Raw genomic sequence first — 20,921 nt, 5'->3', positions numbered from 1 at the left:
TTAATAGTATCGTTTTAGAAAATGGTTTGCATCATAATTAGTGTGAATCCTACATATATTAAATTTCCTAAAGAGTTAATATAATATACATTTATTTTTCCAAGGACAATATACTTTCCATGTAAAAGACTACACATATTATAACTAATTAACTATGATCCTAGAAATTAGAAAATCAAGAAGTGTGATTGTGTAAAAGTGAAGCTCCCTTATTGGTTAGCACTTTGCTCTTTTTTTTTTTTCTCTCCTTTTTTTGTAGAGACCCATCGAAATCAAAACACTTTAAGTCTTTAATACTAGGTGCCGGTTAACCATCAATTTTTCGGTTCGGTTCGGTTCCAAACTGGAATTATGGCCTATAAAACTAAAACCGGATCAATTTACTACGGTGCGGTTCAGTTCAGTTATAACTGATCGATTTCAGTTCCGATAAACGGTTTCGGTTATATATTGACACCCTTACCTGAGATATCCTATTTGTTGCAATTTTATATCACATGTTTTGGTAAACCATTGGCTAATGTACTATGGACTATATATCTGTTAACTAGACATGTAGTCCAAATGAAAGTGATCGTAAACATGGGATCCACTATTCTTAATTGGGGAATATCGAGGAGAGAGAATGTTTGCACTTAATCGGACAAAAATCTCGTGCCAGAGTCGTTTTTTTTTTTTTTTTTATATAAATTATTGAAAAATATTATTATTTTTATTAATTTACTAATATTTTATCTAAAATGTTTTCGGCATCCAATCACGGTCATTGAATCTCTAATATAGACATGTATATTGGGTTAGGATTTCACAACATTAAATTACACACCCTAGAGCTCAGTATAGGATATTGGATAAATGGAATGTCTTAAATGCAAATTAAAGATTTTAATTATGTTTTTTGGAATAATAATTAGTTAATTATATTTTTATTTATGGCTGTGAAATAAAATATAATTGGATTATATTATTGTCATAATTAAAGAGATATCAATCCCTTTTTAGATTCTGCTCTTCCCAATTTAGAAAGTGTTCTATACCACCAATATTTGGAATTCTTTGTTTTGAAAATAAAGATTAGACAAAGGAGGAAACCCTAAAAAGAGATTGCATTATAAAAGAGACGAGAGAGAGAGAGAGAGAGAGAGAGAGAGAGAGAGAGAGAGAGAGAGAGAGAGAGAGAGCTCCACACAATTTGGAGCTCTCCCTCTCTTGGCCGATTTCTCTCTTTCTCCCCTCTCTCTCCATTATGAGTATGTGAGTGGCAACGAGAGTGGGTTTAATGGTACCCTCGTTTTTTTTTGTGAAGAACAACTCTCATTCTTTGAACGTGGATTGAGGTTTCAAAGCGTTGAAAGGAATTAATCCTTGTTGTTGCTCAAGCAAGGAAGAACTATTATTTGGAGAGGAACTTCGATTGTGGTTGCAAGGTAACCATATATTCCCTTTTGTATTTATTTATTTTTTTCTTTTGGAATCAAATAGAAAAAGTTCCACACCCAATTCGAATCCGCTGTGCTATTGGGGTTAAACCAACATAATTTCCCATTGGTATACAAAACAGTAGAATATCAAGGGGAAGATGTTGAATATTGTAGGTGTTGATATTAAGATACCCCAATAGTACTGTGAGATGATATTTCAGCGGTAGTGATGAGTTGACTAGGTGTGGAAATTATGAATTCACAGTAGTAGAGTGAGTGAAATTTTCCACTTGCAATGATGAAGTGGCAAAGTGTTAGAAAATCCAGTCTCATAAGTTCTTACGTATTTGAAAATTTTGGGTATCTATCTGAATTATGATTTTCTCTCCCAAATGTGAAGCTAAAACTCGATTCTTACCTCTAAGACGTTGTTTATTGTTTCCCAAGTGTAATGGGCATTGAATTTCAAATGAAGGATCTCTAAAATATAAGAGGGATATTATTTTATAATAAATGGGAAAAAAAGAAGTTCAGAGAATTATTTGTTATAGTTTTCCCTCATTGAGCTCTTCCTCTGTGCATTGATTTGAGTTAAAAAGATCTGTTCGGTGTCTATGCCCTTCTTTTCTTCACTCAAAGAAGTAGTGTACCCAGCATAGAAAAGCTTTAGCGCTATATAAAAAACAACAAGAGCTACCTTAAAATGTCTAGAGTTGGTGTTGAAGCGAAAAAAACGAAAGTGCGCAGATGTGCAATCCTGCGAAGCCAAAAAACATGAGCACCTAGCATGATACGCAATCAAATTATTGCGCTAACGTGCTTTAGCCTTAGACAAGCAATGTCCTTACTCTACTATTTACTTTAAAAGGGTGGGGGCCACTGGCGTGCCAGAAAGACAAGCCAAAGGTGTGCTTTCGCTCCTATTTGATTAAGCTGATCTAGGAGCATCGTTGCACTGATGCGTAATAGTCTAACTACTGCACGAGATACTACGCAACAACTTTCACATGTCGCTCAATTCGTTGCTTAGTTGGTCTATGATCATCTCAACCACCGGGAGAGAGTGGTCATAAATTCTAAACTCTATTCCCTAAACGATAAACCCTAATCCCTAAACCCAATACCCTAAACCGTAATCCCTAATCCCTAATCCCTAAACCTTATTAACTAAACCCTAAATCCTTATCCGTAAACCTTAAATCCTATGTCCTCAACCTGATGTCCTAAACCATAAACCCTATAGCTTAAACCTTTAAACTTCCTACTAATTCCATTTGGAGGGGTAGTAGTAGATCTTGTCGATTAACTCAGTCTAACAACTTTGCACCTTCAAATACAAATATTAGAAAATGCATTTGGATTCAAGAGTTTGAAAGAGTTTGAGAATGTGGAAGGACTAATGTTTTCCATCCAACTAATGAATGAACAGGAAGAACTCCACCAATGTTGCTGGAATCATGCTTTTGAGTTCTTGCAGGAGCTGCTTAAATTGAAGAAGAAAGAAAGAACAAGAAGCAAGCAAAGAAAAAGAAAACAATAAAATATTTGTGTTTCTTCATGGAGATCTTCCCATATGTTTGCATGATGATCTAAAATGAGAAGATAACAATTGTCTCTAGCAGAGAAGAAGGAGAGAATAAAAGGGAAAGAGAGGTTATGCATTCTTGATGACCGTCTGATACACGAGTCTTTCAAGGAAGGCTGCATAAGAATGAATCATTGAGGGGACCTCATCTTCATGTTCTTTTCAGTTTTGGTTATCTCAAGGAAGGTAACATGACATTTAAAAAGCCCATTTTTGTATCGTTCTAGAACTGTTGATTGTTGCATTCCTAGTTCACTGATGCATTAATGGTTTGGTTTGTAACATTGATTATAACTTTAATCTCTATCAAGTGGGTGCTTGATACTTTGTTTGGCGAATGAGAGCATTATGCATAGGGGCATCCAACAGGGATGAGATGTGTCATTTCACCCTTCCTTTATGCAAACTCCATGCATTTAGACAGCATTCTCTTTCCCTATAAATATAATTACACTAAAAATGAATAAAATAAAATAAAAACTAAACTTGTTGGGGTGGCACTTGCACCTAAAAATAATTGGAAGGTGAAATGACCTCACCCCGAATGCGAAATACACCTACATTCACCGTGATTGGCCCTGCATTGGCATTGATGCGGGGCGACGCTGCCGGAGAGGGAACCCTGTCCCTTGCATTATATGATAATTTATAATATTTCATAGAAGTATATGAGCTTCATTTCTGTTTTTTTTTTTCCCTGTTAATTAGAATTTTTTAGGGTCCCTGAGAATCATTAAATGAAGCGCATGGAATTCTGCCTTTCGGGTGAAGATAAACTCAGTCCAAATTGAAGAGAAGAAAATTTAACAGGAATTAACTTGTTTCAGCTCTTCCAAGTTCCATGGCGTATCTAAGTATTATTAATATTTAATTCGGTACTCGGGGGTAATGTTAAATTTCGTTGTTCTGCTCCATTCAGTTCTTCTGGAAAACGAGCGTTTCTAGAAGGAGGTTTCTAGGGTTTTTGCGGACATGGAGAAGCCATTGAAGCAGCTGTCATCCCAGGAGTGGGAGACTTTAATCGAGGATTTCCAGTCCAGTGCTTCTCTTCGGGAGAGATGGCTTACACAGTATCATAGCCTTGCTTTCCTGGACGTTGCTCTCTCCTCTATTTTGAGAAAGGATTTTCCGCTCAAGCTCCAGGTCATCGTATTTCTTGAAGAGTTTTTTGAAGTTTTGATCGGAGAATCAGAGGTCGAAGAGGCTTTGGGGCGATTAATGGAAGCTCTCCGCTCTGTTGTTCAAGCTCCAGTAGACGGAATCTCTGTGACGTATTCGCTGAAAGAGGAGATGATGGTTTGTTCAACTTCGATCATGATCTCTATCGATGGATTGAAGAATGGAATTCGCTACCTAGAAAGCTTGACGGAATTGCTCTTGACTGTCATCAACCGGCCGAACTACGGTGTGGATCGGCAGACCAGGGGTGTGGCCTGCGAGTGCTTGAGGGAATTAGAGAGGGCCTATCCTTGCTTGCTTGCCGAGGTGGTCGGCCATCTGTGGAATTTGTGCCAAAGCGAGAGAACTCATGCTTCACAAAGCTACATTCTGTTGTTGACATCGGTAATCCATGATCTCGTGATCTACAGGGCCAACGCCTCGATTCTTACCACCTCGGTTCCTCTGTTTCCTTTCAATGTGCCACATTCCCTTATTGCTACAGCTTCCTCTTCGACTAGAGAGCTCTCAGTTTCGAATGTCAGGGAGCTTCGGAGAGTGACGGCATTCTTGCTCGAAAGGCCACATATTCTAACACCCTGTGGAATGATGGAATTCATGTCGATGTTGATGCGTGTCACGGTGGCTCTGGAATTGCAGGCATCATTATTGAAGGTGCAATTCTCTGGCATGCTTTACTCGTACGATCCTATCCTATGCCATGTTGTTCTGATGCTCTATTCCCGTTTCTTAGATGCATTTGATGACCAAGAGGGTGAGATTGCTCGGCGTCTGATGCTAATCTCGAAGGAAGTTCAGCATCATCTGGTTTTCCGCCTGCTTGCCCTACACTGGTTATTGGGTTTTATTTGTTTGCCCATGAAGACGGAAGCATCAAAGAGGAGCTCTATTGCTAATATGGGTTTAAACTTTTATCCAACTGTCTTTGATCCACTTGCATTGAAGGCTATGAAGCTAGACTTGCTTGCCTACTGTGCTATCTGTCTTGACAAGTTGAGTTCAGAGAATCCAGAGGCTTGTGGTGAAGAAATCGATGCTGGAATTTCTTTAGTGAAGTTCTTCGAAGATGGTCTTGTCTCTGTTTCGGCATTTAAATGGTTGCCTCCTTGGAGCACAGAAACAGCAGTGGCATTCCGGGCTTTCCATATGTTCTTGATAGGTTCAGCACCTCATCCTGTGTCTGATGATCCTATTACCATTGGGATTCTCATGGAATCTTCAAATTTTCAGACTTTACAGGTACTTTTCCTTTAAGTGATTACTTTTTATAAGAAGTAAAATATATGAAAACATGTCAGGGAACACAGTCTTTCACACTTACAGCGAGGTGCTTGCAGAAATTACCTTTTAAGTAATAACTTTTTGCAAGAGGAGAAAGACTCAAAAACATGTTAGGGAATGCAATCTTTTACACTATGGGTACTCGCAGAATTTTCCTTTTAAGTGATCTTCTTAGAAGAAGATAGTAGAGTTTAGGGAACAGATTAAGCTAGTAGGTGATGTCAGCTTAGGTTTCCTCCTTGTGGGAGCTGAGTTGCTGAATAACTTCACTGTTGGCCACCATGATTCAGGTATGGAGCAGGATATTCAGCTTTGATAACAATTGGTACGATCCGGGTTTAATAAACCTAGTTCAGGGTCGTTGTGGGCCCACCCGGACTATAAAGATCCAATTTCAAAAGGACAGTGCAGTTTTGTAATTAACTTGAAATACCAGACCATAAGAGAAGAGACATGGAGTAATGGATTCAATCGAAATCAATTGATTGAATATGGGGGTAGTTTTGGAATTAGAAGTAAAAAGGCAAAGGAGTGGAATAAATTAGAGGCTAGGGGTTAAATAAATTGGAGGGGATTGTCTCCTACCTTTCGATAGCAGATGAGCAGCAAGAGGGGCGGGGGGTTTCACCTCAAGGAGAAGATCTCATGATAGGAAGAGTACCGGCAGAAGAAAGGATTTAATGCAGAGGTTAGTTCAACAAAGAACCAACACTACAATAGAATTGACATTTCAGTGGCCTATTCAGGCTTCATATGGTATTCAGCAGATCAACATCTTCAGGGTCGAACTCTCACACAGAAATTAGTAGACAAAGAAAGAAAAGAAGAATAAAGAAGATAGACAAAGGGGATAGGGGACTATCTCAGTCGAGGGTCTCTCACTCGCGGCCTTTACCGTTTGTTTGGTCTTTCACCATTGGCTTCTCACCATACTCTCTTACAGAGCAAAGCACAAAGCTGTGTTTCTTTTTCTCAGATTGTTGGGGATGGTAGAGCCCCTTCTTTTTTATTTATAATAATGAAAATCAGTTACAACCAATGGTCGATTAGAACCTCCCATGCAACAACGACAACAAAAAATCCAAAACAAACTCCTCCCTGTTACAAAATAGAAACCCAATGAATTAGAATTCCTACTTCCTAAAAATTGGAAAACTGAAATTAGAAATTACGTAAATAATATTTTCTTAGCTATTACAAGGGACTATGAAAAAAAAACTAGATAAACTGATGGAGGGCCTGTAGGAGAAGGGAAGAAATCCCTGAGAAAACCCAGAGTTGTAGGAGAGGGAGAAATCGCACTAAGACAGGGGGAGGGGGGAAGAAGAATTGCCCACACGCCCACAGGCTTCACAAACACTTAACTCAATTCATCTTTTCATTCTCTCATTTGTCCAATGGTTACAACCATTATTTAGGGAAAATAAAGACGTAAAAAATAAATCAACTGAAATAGGGAACTACCATAGTTAAGCAAACCGACTCTACTAGACTCTTTAAATTCTACGTGAACCCAACTTGCTAAAATAAATTGAATAAAATAAAATCAAAGACAATGGTCCTACTAGAGTAAATTCCAATCATACTAGACACAAAAACAATATAGATCTAGTTCATCTCTATCTGGATACCCAGATGGGTATGGATTGCTCCACGGGTGCATATCTACATCAACCCCTTGGTGTTGAGAAAAACTCGTCCATGAGTTTTGCAGAACGGGAGGATCAACACCAATCGATCTGCATTCATTGTTGTATGAAGTCACCATCAAAACCATGATCGAATGTTATGAAATCCATGACGTGAAGTTCATTGTGAAGTAGTGACTTAGAAAAATAAAATCGATCAGTTCACTAAAGAGATCAACCGATTTAAACTTTTCCACAAGTTGATCTTCCATGTCCAATGGTGCCATCTCATCTTCCGTCATTGGTGACTCGTCTTCTGGCTCGTCTACCTATTGCTCAATGGCTGAGCTCACGTAGTTGAATGTAAAGTGCATACAATCACATGTGACCAATGCTAAGTCTTTGATGTCTTTACAATGTTGTTGAATCTCATCGAGCTTCTCTCGTATCAATTGGATTCGTTGATGTATCTCCAATAAGATAGTGAGATCTATTGGCCAGGTTTGCTAGTCAGAATAGCTATGGACCCACAAAATAAGACGCAACTTTGTGGCAAAATGAGACACCCTAAGATTACTTTCGATTATGCCAGGAGAATTTGACTCCAGACCCTTAGAGATAACTGAGACCCAGATCTTCAATACAACTATTGAAGGAGTCCACAGCCTGGTTATCAATAGGATTGCCACCATATTTTTCATGGCTGAAACGGATAACATTGAAGTCTCTTCTAATGCCCAAGGGGTTATAACTTGTGGAGGGAGCAAAGGAGAGAAGCTCAGACCAGAGGGGGATCCTGAGGGAGGTAAGATTATGAGCATAGATGATAGAGAGAAAACAAATAAGGGGGACAGAGGGGTGAGAGATAGAGACATGGATAGCTTAGGCAGAGGAGGAGAGAGAAGAGATATGGAGGGAACTAGGGTCCCGGAGAATCCGAATTCTGCCATTAGGACTGTGAAGATGGTTAAAAGAGAAAGACCACGAGGAGGCAATGCGAGAAGCATTGGATTCAAGAGTTCGGGTTTCAAGAAGACGACAAAGGTTGGACTTAGAGGAGCGAATCTGGGAACAAATCTCTTTTGTATCTCTTCTCCCCGATTCTCTGTCCTTGTCAACGGTAGTCCCGCGGGTTATTTTCCCTCTTGGCATGGTATTCGTCAAGGTTGCCCCTTATCCCCTTTTCTCTTCTCTCTCTCCCTTGAAGTGCTGTCGCGCTCCATCCAATTTGCCAGTAATCTCCATCTCATTTCTCTCATTTCTAAGTGTAGATCCCTTCGTCTCTCTCTCATCTTGCCTTTGTTGATGATATCATGATCTCCAAGGTTGACCCCCTCTCCATGTCTACCATTATGGCCTCCCTCCACTCCTTTGAGAATCTCTCGGGCCTCCGTATCAATCCCCTTAAACCCAATCTCTTTCTCTCTGGTGTCTTTGAGGAGGCCCAGACTTTTCTTGGCATCAATGGGTTCTCTTTGGGATCCTTACCTGTTAAATATCTAGGCCTTCCTCTCATCTTCTCTCAGCTTTTTGCCCATCATTGCTCCCCTTTGCTGGATCTCCTTAGAAAAAGACTCCAGCTTTGGAAAGGCTAGCTTCTCTCCTATGCCAGACGCCTCAGCCTAATCAAATATGTACTCCAATCTCTCTATCTCTATTGGTTTGGAGTCTTTGTCCTTCCGACTACAATCATCAAATATATTGAAGGCCTTTTTTGCTCCTTTGGAAAGGCTCCAACTCTCCCTAGTTTCTCCACCCTCTGTCTTAGGAGAAGATTTGCTTTCCCAGAAAGGAAGGTTGTCTCGGTATCAGGAGAATTAAAGAAGTTAATTCTGTGGGCATCCTAAAGCTCATTTGGAAAGTTGTCTCCAAGCACCGAAGTATTTGGGTTGAATAGGTTCACTCTCTTCTTACTCATACCTCTCTTTGGACTACCCCCATCCTCTTTGATGCTTCCTGGATTTGGAGGAAAATTCTCAATCTCCGGCCTCTGGCCCTTAACACCATTTTCTTTAAAATTGGAAATGGTCTATCCACCTCCCTTTGGATGGATCCCTGGCACCCCTTTGGCATTCTCTCCTCTCTAGTCTACCTTAGGACTATATATCTCTGGCCTTCCTATCCTCCCGTGTCTCCTCTATTATTTCCCCCTTGGCTGGGCTCCCCCCAGCTCTCCCCCTCCTCTTACGGATCTCCCTGGTCACCATGATAGAGATGATACATGCATTTGGCTTCCCTCTTCCAATGGGTTGTTCTCTTTTGCCTCTGCTTGGTCCTTCGTGAGATCCTCTTGCCCTACTGTCCCTATGCGAAATCTCGTCTGGTTCAAGGGTCATTTTCCCTGCCACAGTTTCATTGTTTGGAGATGTCTCTCCAATTGCCTTCCAACCCAATCCTTCCTCATCTACTGTCACATCCCTATCACCCCCCTCTTGCTGTCTCTGCCCCCTTGGATCCGAAGATATTCCTCACCTATTCTTCCAATGTCCCCTCTCCTCCTTGGTCTGGAAAACTGCCCTGTTCCATTGCTGGCCCTCTAGAAGACCTATTCTCCCCTTTGATAAAGAATGGATTTGGAATGATATGACTTTCTCGGGCTCCTCTATTTGTGATACTATTGGGAAACTTGCCTTCTCGGCTACTATCAACCATCTCTAGATGGAGCGAAACATTCGTAGATGGTCATCTAACTCCCGCTCTCCAGAAAGGATTTGGACTACCATCTTCTTTGATGTTTCCTCTAAAATCCAATCCCTCCCAATTCGTCCTATCCCAACTCTCTTAGAAATAGGCACATCATTGCCTCCTGGAACCTTCCCATCAACACCACCCCTCGTTGACTCCCTTCCCCCCCTCTTGTCCTCCTTGGCTGCTGGTTTCCTTTGATCCCTTGGCTGTGGATGTTGTAATTTTTTTTTTTTTTTTTTTTTGCTTTTCTCCCTTTGGGTTTGGCTTTTCCTTGTTGGCTTAAGCCTTCTCTCCCCCTCCCTCCCATGTATTTTCTTCTCTCCTTTGGTAATAAATTTATTTATTCATCTAAAAAAAAAGACAACTCCAAGGCAATCGGATGGCAAAACTGTAAATAATAGTGACAGGCTAACAAACAAAATCTGACAAGGGGAATGAATGCTATGTATGTTGGGAGGGGTATACTTAGAAGGACAACAACAACAACAACGACCATAACCTTATCCCAACTAAATGGGATCGGCTACATGGATCCGATATTGCAATTAGAATAAAGAAGCCCAAAAGAGAGGTTAAAATGAAGAAAAATTGAGATAAGAGAAGAAGGTAAAGCAGTAGAGAAAGACGTATCATGGGAACATCCCCTTTAAGGGGGTGGCGACACAGGTCCTTGTCCTCCACAAAACTCTATCTAAAGTCATACTAGGATCGAGCCCTACCCTATGCATATCTTTTCGAACCTCTTAGTCAATAGTCATCTTAGGCATTCCCCTACCTTTTCTGGCTCCCACCAAATAAATCTGTTCACTCTTCCATACTGAGGCATTCATAGGTCTCCGTTGAACATGACCATACCACCTCAACCAGCTCTCACAGAGCTTGTCCTGGATTGGTGCAACCCCCGAATTGTTTTTAATACAACCATTCCTTACCCTAGCTCTCCTGGTCTCTTTGCACAACCCTCTCAATATTCTCATCTCCGCTACACTCAGTTTATTTAAAGTACTCTTTTTGACTGCCCAACACTCCACTCCATGCATCATAGTTGGTCGAATAACTATCCTGTAAAATTTTTTCTTAAGTTTAATAGGCACTCTTTTGTCATATAGCACTTCTGATGCACCTCGCCATTTCATCCACCCAACTCTAATCCTGTGGGCAATACCATCATCTATATCTCCCCCTTTGTCAATGATGGACCCCAAGTATTTAAAATATTCAATCTGGGTTAGTTCCTATTCCCCAAGTTTCACCACTCCCTCCCCTCCTCTAGATTGGCTGAAAGGGGACATCATATATTCAGTCTTCGTCCTGCTTATCCTAAAACATCTTGATTCCAAGTTTGATCTCTATAGCTATAGTTTAGTATTACTCCCATCCACGGTTTTATCTATCAGAACAATATCATCAGCAAGTAGCATATACCACGGAACCGAGTCTTGGATGTGCATGGTTAGATCATCCATAATGAGTGCAAACAAATAAGAACTTAGAGAAGATCTTTGGTGTAACCCAACTGTGATTGGGAATTCATTACTTTGACTCTCTGTTGTTTTGACACTCGTCACCACTCCCTCGTACGTGCCCTTAATAATATGTATATAGTTAATCATACCCCTTCTCTTCTTTAGGACATGTCAAATTAACTCTCTTGGTACTCTGTCATAGGCTTTTATTAGGTCAATAAAGACCATATGGATGTCTTTTTTGTGGGCTCTAAATACTTCCATAAGCCTCCTTAGGAGATAAATAGCTTCTGTTATGGATCTCCTTGGCATAAAACCAAATTGATTCTCCGATATCTTAGTTTCCTCTCTTAGGTGGACTTCAATAACATTTTCCCAAGGTTTCATGGTATAACTCATAAGTTTTATGCCTCTGTAGTTGTTGTTGTTCTGGGCATCACATTTGTTCTTATAAACCGGAACCACCATGCTTTTCCTCCACTCATTTGGCATAGTTTTGGCACTCAAAATTTTGTTGAACAACTTGGTTAGCCAAGACACCCCCTATCCTCCTGATGCAAGTGGACTACATAGACAAGGGGAATTCCTAGAGTTGCTGTCCACGTGGGCTATGTTTGACTCACTGGGACCTAGGTTGGGGCTGGAATTAATTGAGGCAGCACAATACAATGATAAACATATTAGAAACAGAAGACAATGAAGCAATAATAAATAATATTCTTGAAGGAAATTCATTCAAATTAACAGGTACCAATTGGGAGACATGGGGAGGGGAACATGGCAGCATATTGTTAGTTCAAGTACAAGTTGAATTAGGTAATTCTTCCTCAGTTCATTCAGCCAATAAAAGAAATCAGCAAAATTTTAATAACAGAAAATTATCTGTACGACCATGTTCAACAGAGACCCTTGGATGCCCTAGTAAGGAAGAGTGACCAGTTTCAATTACATGGAGCTAGAAGGAGAGGCAGACCTAAATTGACTATTGACGAAGTAGTAAGAAAAGATATGCAGCTGGTAGGGATCGATTCTAGTATGACCGCGGATAGAAGTAATTGGAGGACAAGGACCCGTGTAGCCAACCCCCTGTAGGGGATGTTCCAAGGATGCTTCTTTGACTACTGCTTTGACTTCTTCTTCTACCTCCTTTTACCTCTTTTTAGAACGTCTATTCTTATGCTTACTACTATCTTAGACCTTAACGGATCCATGTAGCTAACCCCATCAAGTTGGGATAAGGTTATGGTTGTTGAAGAAAATTATCCTTGAAAACAGTAGTAACAGGATATTATAATTAATTCAGCAAGGCAGTAATGAGGGGGAGGGAATAGGGAAACCAGAAAGAGATGGGAGGAGAAAGAGAACTGTAACAGAGATATAGAAGATGAAACAGGGAGGAAAACTAAGGAAGAAGAAAAAGAGAAATATTAGAGAAGGAGAGAAGATAGATCGCATAGAGAGAGAGAGGGGGGGAGAGGTCACACGACCTTGCTGCTATCGCACCATCCAGGTACCATAAACAACTCAAATAAACATCATTCTCAAATCTGCCCATTGGTTAGAAGCAAATCCCTATTGAAGCTTAAAATAAGACACCTAACTAAACTCTAAGAATCGAAATTGATTCCTTCAAGGAAACTAAGATTGACTTAAAAAAGGGAAACAACTCAATATCCTGATCGACACCAGCCAATCTAATAAAGTAGATCTCTAATTGCAAGATTAACTATATAAAATAAAAACCCTAAATATCCTACCAAAAATAAAAGATGACATAATATTTTCCCAAATAAATCCTAAGTTTCCTTGTTGAACAAAACCCGATTGGTCCCGGTTTGTCTTAATCTAAATTGCCAGATGGGTCAATCCAGTTCGGCCACGATTCTACATCAACTCCCCCGATGTTGAGAAAAAATTGACGATGAGTTTCAAGGGAGAGGATGAGCACCACTTGATAAGCATCCACGATCAAAAGCTTTGATGGGGCGATGATCTAGCACATCTCACAATAAGTCATCACGATCACCTGATGGTTGTCAACAAATGACATGTCGTTGATTGGAATCTGACCATGGGGTTTCACCACTGAAATCGGACCATCAATCAGTTCTTCAGCTGCAACCTTGATCAGACCGTTTATTCTACCTATTCTTCCACCACCGACACGTCCTCTATCATACTACACACTTTATAATAGAAGCTTCAAAATTTGTTTGAGAATCTGATCGAAGTTTCTGAAATTCTTTCAATTCATCTTCAAATTTCTGCTTAAGCCTCTCCAGAAGAGTAATTAGTGTAGGGTCGAATGCCATCAGAGTAGAGGATTTCACTTTGATACCACTTGATACGGATCCGGGGCCTCGATACCCTATTCGGATCGCTTATGGGCCTGCCCGAATGCTACACCACTCAATTAATCAAGTGGGGTGGCAAACTCATAATTAAATGTGATCAATCTAACAAGATGAAAAACAAGTAACCTGGAACAGCACGCTGCACACATGAAGGGGAGGGGGATTCTTGAAAAAAGACAGAAAATAAAATTTAAAGGAAATAAAAGGTAAAGTTGCAGGATATTATGGGAAGGCCAAAATAGTGGATTAAAGCAAGTCATGAAGAGACTTGTTATCTTCAACCCTGAAATCGATTCAGAACCAGCAGAAGAGGAAATGGTTGCAGGTGGGAGAATTACTTCTTGAGAGATCCAATCAACCTGATAATGGGGGCAAAGAATCACACTCCTAGCCCTCATGGAAGCAAGGGATATCAGTCCCAACATCTTATTATCTGATGGTTAAAATATCCTGCACCCCTTGAACTGGACATTAACATTGTTTGAAGCATGGAACTAAGCAAAGTTTCGACCGAGATATCTCGGTTTCGATGGGTACCAAGACAAAACCTAAGGCCGATACTGGTTAATACCAGGTTTTGACAAGTTTTGACCATATTTCAACAGTTTCGGTAGTTTCAACCGAAACTTGGTCCAACCAGCGATTTGGGTTTTGACAGTTTTGGTAGCTTCGACTCTTAAGAGTGAGGAACCTAGGTATCAAGTTTGACCCAGAAAAATACCAGGTTTCGGCCATGGTTGAAACCAGCCTCAAAATTGAGATTTAGAACCTTGGTCTGAAGAAGACTTGGGATCATCCATCAGACACAATAGAAATTAATAAAAATAGCCACGTACAACACTACTGACCAGAAAATAAATCTGCGTGAACAAAACACAGAAAACAGAACCACAAGAAAATCAGTAGAACCCACAATAATCAACCTTGATAGGTGAGAAGACAAAACCCAGATTTGTGTGAAACTGAAAAATTAGCAATGACTGGTGTTAGCTAACCTCCAGAAGTGGGTCGAAGGATCCTCAATAACAGTGAGCAAATCCATATAAGCTCCAAAAGATCTAAGAACAAGACCTGGAAAACTGACGAAGAAAAATATCCAAAAAACAGGGTACCGTAGGGAGAAATAAGAGAAAATATATTACCAAATATTTGAAGGGCTGATTTATTGCACATAGGGATTGAGTGGACCCTTATAGAAGGGTACGTCAAAACATCAACATGATCTGCTGGTCAGATCGTAAAAAAACATAACCTTCAAATCTGGAAAAGCAGCTTGGTGGATCAAGCTGAAACAGAGGTTGAGTGGTCTTTTGGGAAGTATGAAGCAACCTGCAAAACCTTCGTTGTAGTCAATGGCTTGTGACGAGGTAATAAAAAAAAAAAAAAACTCCCAGAAGTCTGCTGCCTTAAAAAAAGATCCAGAACTGTGTTGCCTGATTGTAGAAGATATCAATCTTGTCTTCAATGGTTCCAACACTCCATGATCATCAAGAACAGATAAGAGAGACCCTGGTTTTGTTTCATATCATCATTAACTAGGATCTGAAATACAAATGAGGCAGCATAGAATGCTACAAGAAGAACCCTTTAGACTATCAAACCAGATTGAGTGTATAGTCTGATTATTGGAAGAGCTTGGATACCATATTATCATATGACAAGTAGAGCCTAAGAACCAACCACCAACTACTAACCACGATAGGGAAACTCCTCTATAGTCTGATTACTCCTAAGGTCTACTACCGCCTGTATGAAAGGGTCCAATAGGGGTCCATGACACCTATAGGACCACACCTTAACAAAGCTTATTTTGAATAATTCTCTGTTTCTGCTTGTGCCATGTGCTGTTATTAATTCTGTTAACAAATCGGATCATCATGCATTCTACTCTGTTGTTAGTACCTGCAGATCCTTGCCAGAATATCGCCATAACATCCCTTCAAGAACCAATATTCTGTTCTGGCTAACAACCTCTCTAGTCCAATCACACCCTTGTGAACTGATGAGATTTTTCTTGGTTTTCAGTCACTGATTGTTCCTAACCAATGGTGGCTCGGCCCAAGTTTCGGTCTTCACTGAGCCTTGGCTGTTGAGTTGTCAAATTTCAACCTAATCTTTCCTGCTCTAACTCTGCTCCTATCTCCCCAATTACTAGCCCTAATTCCTTCGTTTAGGGGTAGGGTTTGTAGGCCCTCCATCATTCTAGTTTCAAGGTCCTCTTAAATGGAAACCATTAAATTGTAGGTTCTACCTACTTGTCTATGTCGTGTTTGTAAGGATATACCTAAGGTCAACCTAGTGAGTTCCTTTGATTTCTGTTTTATCGACTTCAAAATGTATGGAAGCGTACTTCAGTATATTCGCATTGTCCAATTTTCTATTTGCAATTAACTTCACAAGCTGTGGAAGCATGTGCATTTCTTTAGAATATGCTGCTCCTGTAAGTAGCAAAGAGAGGTTCAGCTGTTAATTGGTGCGTTATCAATTTCTGTTGTGCAGAGAATGTTAGTGAGCATGGCATTGGAGTTCCGGAGATTAGTTTCAGTGATTGTTGCTTTCATTGACCGTCTGTTGGCCTGTCACTCACACCATTGGTTGGGGGAGCGATTGCTTCAGACATTTGATGAACAATTGCTTCCGAAGGTCATCAAGTATTACCATTTGGCTTCTTACTTTCCTGTTTTCGAGAGAATTGCTGAGAATGCTACCATACCTCCTCATGGGTTGCTGGAGTTGCTTACTGCTTTTGTTGTTTCCCTTGTGGAGAAACATAGTGCAGAAACAGGATTAAATTCGTGGTCTCTGGGAAGTAAAGTTTTATGCATTTGCCGGACAATGCTCATGCACCATCACAGCTCTAGAGTCTTCCTTGGACTCTCACGCATCTTGGCATTCACTTGCCTTTGCTTTCCTGACTTGGAGGTTCGTGATAATGCAAGGTACATGATGGAGTTATTTCGTTCAGTTCATAAATTATGCTGTACTGCATCAGGTCTTCCTTTTGTTTGATTAAGGGTTCTTCATTTTAGGTGTTGCAATGGGTTGGGCTGAAGTTGGGTGTGATTATAACGTACTAAAACTGATACATACTGGTCCATTAATTGGGGTTTGGATATACTTGTCTGAACTAGCAAAAAGCTCCAGTTCACTGGTTCTCCAGTCAAATGTTGGGTGATGTCAGGTTTTTCGCAGGTTAGCGAGGTTCTTGGTGAGAAAAATCTCCACCCTTTGCCTGCACTAGTTGTTGTTATGGTTTAGATTAACTAGGCTGAAATTGAAAAAATTGGGGAAAGGCAGGGAAGAAACAGATGACTTCCCACAGGTTACACATGTAAGATCATCAGTTGCCAGTTTAGGTGATTAGAATATTGGTTGCTCATTCATCTCAATTTTGGGGCCTGGATCTTTTGCGTGCTCCTTCAAAGAAGGTTAAAGAACAAGGAAAGGGAAGGCAGAAGGTGAGGGTAGAGGAACATAAAAATGACTAGGAAACTAAAGAAATTGGACCTTTCTGTTTGACCTCATTATTTCTCTCATTTGACTATTAAATTCTGTAGGATCTACTTGCGGATGCTGGTATGCATACCGGGAAAGAAGCTCAGGCACATACTAAACCTTGGGGAAGAGCTTCCTGGCATTTCCCCATCTCCAGCAAGTAGCTCATTCTTCCATGCACAGTCTCCTCTGCCTTCTCTTGATCTTAGGAAATGCAGAAGTATCTCTTCCTATGTTCACATTGAGAGGGTGATTCCACTTCTTGTTAAACAATCATGGTCCTTATCTCTATTTACTTTGGGCGTTGGAAGTGAAAACCCTGGGTATTTACAGGGAATCAGAGACAGTGATCCCCCTGTGGATGTGCAAAGGGATGTTGATGGAAGTTCTGATATCGAAATTGTCTCCAAGACTGAGAAAATTGATCAACCTCAGGAGCCTCTACGTGTGATGGATTCAAAGGTTTCAGAGATTTTAGCGATACTGCGGAGGCACTTCTTATGCATTCCCGATTTCAGACACATGCCGGGACTGAAGATTCAAATACCCTGTACTCTTAGATTTGATTCTGAGACCTTCAGTCGCATTTGGGGAGTTGATTTACCTGCTAATAATTTGGATGGATCAGATTCACTGCCTGCTATGTATGCAACAGTCCTTAATTTTTCATCCTCGTCACCATATGGGTCTATTCCATCACTCCACATACCTTTTCTACTTGGTAAACCTTGCCAAAATGATTATGCTTCTGCCTCGAAGGATTGCCTTGATATTGTACCCGCTGAAAATGGTTCTGTGAAACAGGAAATTTTCAGAGCCCCACTGATGATTGAACTGGAGCCAAGAGAGCCAATGCCTGGTTTAGTTGATGTTGCCATTGAGGCTAATACCGAAAATGGTCAGATCATTCATGGTCAGCTTCAGAGTATTATGGTTGGCATTGAAGACATGTTCCTCAAGGCTAGTGTTCCGTCTGACATTGCAGAAGATGCAATCCCTGCATATTACTCTGATTTGTTCTATGCATTATGGGAGGCTTGCGATAGTTCCTCAAAAACTGGACGCGAGATATTTCCATTGAAAGGACGCATAGGAGTTGCAGCTATTAGTGGAACACGATCAGTTAAGCTACTGGAAGTCCCTGCTGAAGCTCTGATTGGGGTTGTTGAGCAGTACTTGACACCCTATGTTGTTAGTGTGATTGGTGAACCTCTTGTTAACAGAGTGAGGGGAAGAGGGACCATCCAGAACGTTGTCTGGAAAGATGTAGCCTTAAATTCTGCCCTTGATGTTTCCACCTCCATTAATGATTTTGATGGAGGGCCACTTCAACTTGAGTACATTGATGCAGATGACAAAGAGATCCATATGGACATCGCTAAGAGAAACATGGGGTGCTTTCTTGTTCTAATATTTCTCCCACCGAGGTACCATCTTCTTTTTCAGATGGAGGTATGCGATAATACAACATTGGTTCGAATTAGGACCGACCATTGGCCATGCCTGGCTTATATAGATGAATACTTGGAAGCTTTATTTTTGTTATAGAGGGGGATTATTTTTGGTATCACTTTTATCAGTTTCATATTTACTACATCAGTTGTGTTCTTGGCAAAGTTCTCTCCTCTAGCGGTTCATGCAGCTGTAAGTTCTCTGCTTTTCCTGTTTCAATTTTTTTTTCTCAATTTATCTGAAAAATTATTTTTTTTCTCCAACAATAAACATGGTGTACATATTTCAGAAGCACCTTGTATCGGGTTTACGTATCTGATGTTTCGAAAAATGCTGTTTCTTTCTGGCTTCTTTTAATTGCAATGGCGACCCGGGTAGTAACCAAGTTTGATGAGCTAAAGTTTACAGAACCCAAAATAGAATCAGTTCTAGTTCTCCTAGCTAATTGATAACCTGTAGATACCATATTTCTGTTTTTCTTATGTCCCACTAGAAAGTATACACCTTCCATGGACTACTCTCTTCACCTTGCCTCAAAAGCTTTACTATCTCTTCGCAATCAGTCCAGGTGGTGATGGCAATGAAATCTTATCATTGCCTACTGCAACCCTTTGAGAATTCTTTTGGCTTTAATTTTCTGTGTTCCCTGCATAACTAGAGTTTAAGAAGGCACAAATACATATTTCTCTTTAAGAAAATAACCTCAGCCAACCAACCATGATGTAAGAGGAAACAAAACTTCAATAACACATAATAACGCATGATGTTTTAGGTAAAAGCCTCTGGTATTCTGAATTCTGGCCATGGGTTTTTTTTTTTTTGGGCAAAAAAGGCCGTGGAATCAAAGTATCTTTTACTAGAGGACTATAATCAAGGCTGAAGGAGATTAAGATTACAAACCCATCTATTTATATTTAACAAAACTGCAACAGGAGTTACAAGGCTTTCCATATATTTTTTTTATTTAATTATTATTATAAGAAGAGTAAGAAAAGGAAATTCATTCAAGAGAAAGGAATACTGTGGCGTACAAAGTTTGAAATAGATTCAGGTCTAGCCTTTCTGGTTTACTGGTGGGCTATGGTGACCATACTACGACAATTATTTTCCAAATTATAATACAAAAACAGTTTTAGAAAATCCCTTACATCCAACAATAAGGAAAGCAACCGTGCTCTCCCGTGCTCGTTATAAACACATCTTCACCTCTTTTGTCCTGGAAGAATTAAACTCAAGTGTATCTTTTTTATTTTTATGGAATAAGAAAAAAAATCTATTTAGAGAGGAAATTAAGTACATTCTCATAAGTTTCAGTATCATAAATCTTTGTTTTTCTCTGCATAACAAGGTCAGCAATTTTCTTAAGAAAAAAATACTAGTTCGTCGGAGCGCTTGAGAGAAAAATTGATCAAAAAGATGGATTTACAGAGATAAAAAAATAAATAAATAATGGGATTGAACTCCAAGGCCATGAACTTGAACACTTATGCAAAATCAGATTATTGTACATCCACATAATCTCACCATACTTCAATCACATCCCACCCTTCCGCTTTACCATACTTCTAGTACAGTCCAAGCGGATCTTGACACACTTGGACAAATAAGATAAAAACCACCCTACACCATTTTTTTTTTTAACACCTTGACACTGTCTATGCTCTCCTTATGCCACTTAAATCACTCCCCTCCATTGGATCGGACCACGGACCTATACTTCTTGAAACCTCGACATCTAGAAAATCATTCAAACAATTATTCCACTCCCAAGCAGCTTAGTTCAAGCACCTTGATTTTAATCCATATCTGGAATCGACATGGTTGACTCTTAGTCTACGCAATCTTTCAGTGAAAATCAATAGATTAAGTCTCTTCGTCAAGCAATAGAATTCTAATTTATCAGAAAGAACCTCTATGATCAACTCATTGAGCTTCATTCTACCACTCTCAATGAAGACACTTTATCCAAAATCTCTAATGTGGAAAAATTGAATTTTCTCCTTGAAGCCAAGGAAATTTTTTCAATGCAAAAATCTAGTTTGTCATATATCATGGATGGTAATAGAAATACCAAATTCTATCATGGGGTGACCCAACATAATTTCAGTTCTAGAAGAATTGTCTTTCTCACTAATGTTGAAGGTGCAAAAATCATCATTAGTCAGAAAGATTACCCTTTTTTTTTTTGGGTGGAAAGTGAGAAAAATTACCTTCTCTTTGTGTTTACGTTCATTACTGTATTTTCGGTGTTTTTCAGTCTCTTTTTGTACATTCTTTCTTCTTTTTTCTAATGCAAAGGATTTGTAGGTAAAAAATTAGGCTCTAGACCCAAACTTTATCAAGTCTCTCTTTCCAATATTCTTCCCCCCCCC

The 20,921-nt window shown here is 39.9% G+C and overlaps 1 protein-coding gene across 2 annotated transcripts; it reads left to right on the top strand.

The window, feature by feature from the left end:
* Positions 1-1,198: 1,198 nt before the first annotated feature.
* LOC122087214 lies at positions 1,199-18,713 on the top strand. 2 transcript variants are annotated; one of them, XM_042656268.1, is made up of 5 exons: positions 1,199-1,427; positions 2,851-3,192; positions 3,926-5,424; positions 16,102-16,541; positions 17,160-18,713. In XM_042656268.1, the coding sequence occupies exons 3-5, from the start codon at positions 3,979-3,981 to the stop codon at positions 18,643-18,645; spliced, it is 3,372 nt and encodes a 1,123-aa protein (XP_042512202.1). In that variant the 5' UTR covers positions 1,199-1,427; positions 2,851-3,192; positions 3,926-3,978; the 3' UTR covers positions 18,646-18,713. The 2 variants fall into 2 exon arrangements, with proteins under 2 accessions (XP_042512202.1, XP_042512201.1); XM_042656267.1 differs by lacking the exons at positions 1,199-1,427; positions 2,851-3,192 and having other exon boundaries at positions 3,539-5,424.
* Positions 18,714-20,921: the final 2,208 nt, after the last annotated feature.

This window comes from Macadamia integrifolia, chromosome 8 (assembly GCF_013358625.1).
Source record: "Macadamia integrifolia cultivar HAES 741 chromosome 8, SCU_Mint_v3, whole genome shotgun sequence".
In the NCBI taxonomy this organism is placed as follows: Eukaryota; Viridiplantae; Streptophyta; class Magnoliopsida; order Proteales; family Proteaceae; genus Macadamia; species Macadamia integrifolia.
This window is presented reverse-complemented; position numbering and strand designations above follow the sequence as displayed.

Excerpts from the sequence above, each read along its gene's own strand:
- LOC122087214 (XM_042656268.1), top strand. The coding sequence starts at position 3,979 with ATGGAGAAGCCATTGAAGCAGCTGTCATCCCAGGAGTGGGAGACTTTA. Across the intron at positions 5,425-16,101 it reads CAAATTTTCAGACTTTACAG|AGAATGTTAGTGAGCATGGC; the intron begins GTACTTTTCCTT and ends TCTGTTGTGCAG. Across the intron at positions 16,542-17,159 it reads GAGGTTCGTGATAATGCAAG|GATCTACTTGCGGATGCTGG; the intron begins GTACATGATGGA and ends TAAATTCTGTAG.